At 46.7% G+C, this 6,141-nt stretch overlaps 1 protein-coding gene across 1 annotated transcript; it reads right to left on the reverse strand.

Moving 5' to 3' along the window:
* Positions 1-814: 814 nt before the first annotated feature.
* Positions 815-5,831, reverse strand: LOC139445642 (uncharacterized). The gene has a single exon (XM_071226830.1). The coding sequence runs from the start codon at positions 5,708-5,710 to the stop codon at positions 848-850; it is 4,863 nt and encodes a 1,620-aa protein (XP_071082931.1). The 5' UTR covers positions 5,711-5,831; the 3' UTR covers positions 815-847.
* Between the last annotated feature and the right edge of the window lie 310 nt (positions 5,832-6,141).

A 6,141-nucleotide genomic window follows, 5' to 3' on the forward strand; every position in this document is an offset into this window, starting at 1 on the left:
TATGTTATGATCCTTAGTTATGATTGAAATACTGTACAAAGCTGAATTAAAAGCTGTGCCGTGTTACTGTTTTAATTTATACCCAATTAAAGTAATTTTGTCAAATATTCATCAGTCTTTTCTGATCTCAGGGAAAACCAGCCTGATCAAGGCACTGACAGCTGACAGACAGCTGGATGTCTGTCCTCTTCATTGATACAGTAGGCTTCATAGCAGACATTCCTGTCATGCTCACTGAGGCTTTTGCAGCAACATTGGAGGATGCTGTTCTGGCTGTAAGTACAAGTACATGTCAATACACTACAGCAATACCTGGTCTTTATGTGGATGCCATGCAGGTCATCCTTGTCATTAGCATTGAGGATGTATCGGCCCTGTCTGTTTTTGTGTCATTCTACCCTAAGAGTTTGATCATTTCTGATAAATCAACGCCAGTTAGGTTAGAAGGAACTGTACACTTGTCACACATCGACAGGACACAGGTAAAGACTTGATGATATTTATTGGCAACTCTCGAAACGAGCCGCGAAACCCAAGCGAGCCTCCCAAGACAGGCGAGCTACCAAGGGGAGCTAACCCTGTTTACATTAAACCATGCCAAGCAAACCTGCGTTGGCGTGACTGTCTTTTTTTTTCTTCATGATAAACGTTATCTAAACAAACCATAATGAAGGAAATAGGCGTGAAAAACAACTTGGTAAGTAAACAATGATGTAATAAAGATCCAATTTCTGGTTAACCATGAAACCAATTGGTAAATAAACCATCATAGGGTAGACTGCCCTCTGGTCGATGGGGATTATTCTGCCCCTCACAAACATAACATTTAATAAACAAACACAATACTTCAAAAGTCCAAAACGTATTCATCAAATCGCTTTGGTCGTTGACGTTGACGCGATGGCCTTGAAGTTGAAGATGACTGTATACCTGGGTCAAATAGGGGGTCAGATTGATCCGACGCAGAACTGATGTCGGTTGGGTGATTGTCATCAAACACGTCATTCTTAAGCGGTGGCAGAGGAGGAGTAGAAATTTCCAGAGGAATGTGCGGAGTCTCCGGTGTCTGGTGAAGTGTCTCAGGTGGGTCATCATCGATGTCAGATGTGTCCTCACTGTTCGCTTCATGCACACGTGTCTTGTTCCAAAGTGGGACTTTAAAACATTCTGAGAGCTTAACTCTGTATGAAGTGTTCCGCAGTTGGGTCCCAACGAACTTGCGGACATTGCACCAGAGGCCATCTTTGGTGACTACTAGGTAACGATTCCGTGCACATGTTTTATTGCGATCGTTATGAAGGTACACCAGGTCGCCTATCTCAATTTGATCAATAACAGGTCGATGACTCCGAGGAGCCTTGGATTTTTCACTGTGACTGTGTTTTTTTTGGCGATTAACATGTTGCTCTGTTATCAACTGCTTGTCGGACAGAGGCAACTGACAGTTTGTGAATTGGTCTCTCTGGGTCCACATCTCTCGAGAAGACAGGCCTCGTGAACGAATGCGTGTGTTTAGGCGGGCGACAGTGATGGCAAGAGCTGTTGGTGTAGTGGGGCCCCGTACAGGGTCTTGGCGCACAAGCTCATCCTCTAATTCTTGTATGGCCTTTTCAGCAACTGGGTTCTTGTTCACATTCTTCACTCTGCCTATTTCTAGGGTAATTCTATGTTGCTGGAGACGTTCATCCGTGACTAGACTGCTAAAGCCTGGGGCTGGGTCAGTGCGGATAACAGCGTGAGGGCCATCAAGTGGACGGAATTCAATGCAAAGACGAATCAATGCCTCACACAGGGTGGAGCCACGCTCATCGGTAATGATGCACGCCGCAGTGTAGGATGTGACACATTCACGTAGAACGAGGATTAGTTGTCGTTCCCTGCGCATAACATCTGACGCAAATGCAAACCCAACAGTTTCAGGTGGATCACTGGTGCTTTGGTCCACAACAACATGAGGTGTGTTACGCAAGGAGGCGCACCGGTGACAAGATTTTGAGACAGTGTTTATGGATCTGTCAAGGTCCAAAGCAAAGAAGTATCTATGGCATACTTGCTTGAGTTGGTGTGCAGATGGATGATCCAGTTGTATGTGTAGGGCGGTCAGGACTCCGTCTAATACTTGTCTTGGAACAACAATGCACTCTCTTGGTGAACCGAGTGGCTCAGATTTTCGGACAACAAGCAATCCATCCTTGGAGATGGTTGCTGTATTTAGGTATCGTTTGACATCCCTGATGTTTGTTATCTTCTTGGATGGTCGGGTACCTTGGAGAAGATGAGCATGTGTTCGTCGAAGATCCTGGCACTCCTCTTGCAAGGAACGCCAAGCAGACCTGCTTGTGAAAGGAAGGCGGGTTGTTCCATTCATGATGTCCTCTATAGACAGTTGTCGAACAACAGAGCTTTCTGTGCGCTCAATGAAGGAGCAGATTTGGCAAGAGGGATTGTCACATTCTGGTGCATTTCTGCTTGCAAAATCGGATGGCACATTTGCAGAACCAGCGAGGTGTTGTATCGTTGCTTGGTAGCGGCTAACTGTCGATAAGAAGGTAGACACCCGAGGACTAGCAGAGAACTCCCCACGGCATAACTTCTCAAATGCCAAAACACATGGTCTACTGTCGGTAAGGACACATGCTTTGTGTTTTGACTGGATAATGAAAGGACTGAAATGCTTTGTAGCTATAGCAATTGAAAGGGCTTCCACTTCACATGGTAACCATGCGACCTGTTGTCGCCGAAGCTTGGCACTGAAGAATCCTGCTAGTCGTGGCGAGTCACTACGTGTTACATAAAGTGTTGCTCCAATTCCTGGCTTCCTAACAGCACCATCAGTTACAATCCAGAGTTGGTCATCGGGGTGGGGCAGTACTATGGATTTGTTGGATGCGAGACCAGCCTGTGCTGTTTTGAAGGCATCGAGCAAAGAATCAGACCACAGAAGCTTTTCACTAGACTGGCGACCGCCCACTTCAGCATCAAGTGGGGCAAGGAGTGTGGAACAACCAGGTATTACACGGGACAAGACCTTGTAAGCTCCTATAAATGACCGTAAACCAGTCACTGTTTCCGGAGGTGAACAAGAAGCCAGAGTTGATATGCGGTGTTGGCTTGCCTGAATGGATCCTTGGTGCCATTGCCATCCTAGGATGGTTGTTGTCCTGGGAGCAATGACTGTCTTGTTAGGAGATAATCTGAGATTGTTGTGTTTGAGCGCTTCAAGTACACGTCTCCAATGACGAAGTAACTCATCCGGGCTATCAGCACCACAATAAAGGTCGTCAGCAAGCTTAGCAATCACCCCTTCCTCTAAAAGATCCCCTAGTACGCGGCACATGAGCTCCTCCAATGCAGTTTCAGACCCCGGCATTCCCATTGCAGACCTGGCATATACTCTCACACCACAGAACGGGGTCACTACACCGCAGTATTTCATCGACTCCTTGGACAGAGGAATCTGATAAAAGGCATTGGTTAAATCTGCGGTTATAATGTACTTCCACTTGGCAATCTGTCTTAGAGTAGAATCGACATCAGGCATGAGGGAAGGTTGTGGCTTACTGTATCGTCCTACATCAGAGAAGGCGGTCACCAATCTGTAACCACCACTGGACTTCTTGATTAGGAAAGAAGGGTTGAGGTATTCTACTTGGATACCTGCATCTTCAGGTCGTACAAATACACCCATCCGCTCAAGTTCATCGAACTTTTGTTGGAGCTCAGAAAGTTTATCTCGTGAGTATTGCGGGACACAACCCTTCCGTTGTGGAGGTTGTACAGGTCCCATGTTAACAAATGCTTGAAAGGGGCCTGAAGCACCATTATAGCCATCGATATGTTGGTTAAACACATCGTCAAACTCCGTAAGTAGTAACTCAAACTGAGATTTGGTATCTTGCGGGAGGATATTGTCTGGGTCTACACAAACAGTGGATGAGAAACCAATGTCCTTAATTTGAGGGGACATAGTTGGTGGTAGCAGATGTGCCGGCTCAACATCATAATCAGGGTCGCAGTCAGGTATAAAAACTGGGCGAATCTGGCAAAAGTGCTCGTGTTTCTTGAGCAGTTGTGGAGTGTCGGACAGATTCGGGATCCTGATTTTGCCTGAGACGCTTGAGATAATTCCTAATTCTGGCCAAGTGGATGATAAGGTAGAGCGTCCAGGTCTGGTATCTATGCGGGGTTCTATGGCAAATGTGAAATCCAAAGGAGCAAAGCTTTCAGGAACTGGCACCTCAATAAAGTCTCCAGGCCATATGGTAGTAGAAGTGTCTGGGGCTCTGAGTACACAAGCTCGTCTCACAGTATGTTCGTCACCAGTTGTTTCTGTGGAACCGTATGTGTATGTCGTGCCATCACCAAGTATGATCTGATGTTTTGCAGGGCGTACTGCCACATCGTTGGCCTCCATAAATGGTATGCCTGCAAGGACTTCTACGTCCAGGTTTTCCACCACAAGACCATTAAAATCGAACTCCTTGTTGTCGCGTGTGAAAAGTATTCTTGTCTCTCCAACGACCTTCAGTGGGGAAGAGCCATCTGCCTGATGGGCTGACTGAGAGCTAGTCTTGATGTCAGCGCCGAAGCCTGTTGCTGTTGAGAGGCGGATCATGTTACCAGTAGCTCCACTATCTACAGTGACTCGTGCCGTCTGGTGGCCACAGAAACAGTACATATAGGGCGACTGACGGACTTGCACACGAAGAGTGGAGACAGGTTCAGTAGATGGCACTGCACACGCATTTTCAACTGTATCACTAGCATCGTCAGCAGGGTCATCAAGTATACTGGCAATTTGTCTTGCTTTGACCATGTATCTCCGGTCATGATCTGGAAGGAACTTGCACTCGCTGAGATAATGAACGTGATCGCTGTGTCCTGCAGCTTTACACAGTGGGCATGATTTTTGAAACTTTCTACCTGTTTGTTGTGCTTTAGCAAAACGTGAGAATGACGAGCGCTGTTGTGAAGTGTTTGTCCTCATAACCTTAGCATCCTCTGCTGTGCGGATTTCATCTAAAAGTGAATCGAGAGCCTGTGAGATTTCAGGTTTCAAAGAGGAAATTGTTCGTGAGCGAAGATCTGTCCCATAACGTTGTTTGACGAGCTTTGGAAGTTCAACGTGTATCAGCCTCAGCCATGTGAGCACAACAAAATTTTCTAACGATGGTGACAATTCCTCGTCCTCTTCAGGTGCATTGCCATAGTGGGTTATTCCCCCTTCACGGCGGAGTAAATTGTCCTCCACAAAAGCCATTAGTCTCTGATACAAATCTTCCGGTCTCTCGTCATTTTCAAGTTTGATTTCGGCAAAGTCAATGAAATGAGCGCCGGTTGCTTGGAACCCGAAATGTAGGCGTATGGCATGCCATATGGCATCTACAGACGTTGAGGATTTTATTATGGTGTTCCGTGAAATTATCGGACAATAATTGGCAATCTGGCCGAGCATGAGCTCCAAACTGCTAACCTTCTGTCTTGCAGTTCTTCTAATAGCTTCACGGACGTCTTCCCCGTCGTCAGTCATGCCCCTGAGTGGCGTGGCCCTAGTTTTCTTATGCCAGACTGCCCCGTCGGCAAGAAATGGAGTAAAATTTGTGTCCAAAGATAATGTATAAAGGAGATTTTGCCTCCAGTTCTCGAAAGAATTTACAGTCTCAATCTTACCGAGGCACCATTGCTTCGGGGCACGTTGAGCGTTGGCCATAATGACAGTCTTGTTTACTCTGCGTTATCCAGGCACTCTACCGCCTGACCTGTTGATCACGTTCAGTGAAAGTATGCAAGTACTACAGTTCGTTGTGTCGCCTGCTTCGTTAGACGTGAGTTCAAACCCGCTGCCACCACGCCAGTTAGGTTAGAAGGAACTGTACACTTGTCACACATCGACAGGACACAGGTAAAGACTTGATGATATTTATTGGCAACACTCGAAACGAGCCGCGAAACCCAAGCGAGCCTCCCAAGACAGGCGAGCTACCAAGGGGAGCTAACCCTGTTTACATTAAACCATGTGTGTGACATGTACTGTTCCAGGACCTGGTCCTACTTGTATGTGACATGTACTGTTCCAGGACCTGGTCCTACTTGTGTGTGACATGTACTGTTCCAGGACCTGGCCCTACTTGTGTGTGACCT

The sequence above is a fragment of the Haliotis cracherodii genome, unplaced genomic scaffold, assembly GCF_022045235.1.
Source record: "Haliotis cracherodii isolate W230 unplaced genomic scaffold, xgHalCrac1.p SCAF_6, whole genome shotgun sequence".
Taxonomy (NCBI): Eukaryota; Metazoa; Mollusca; class Gastropoda; order Lepetellida; family Haliotidae; genus Haliotis; species Haliotis cracherodii.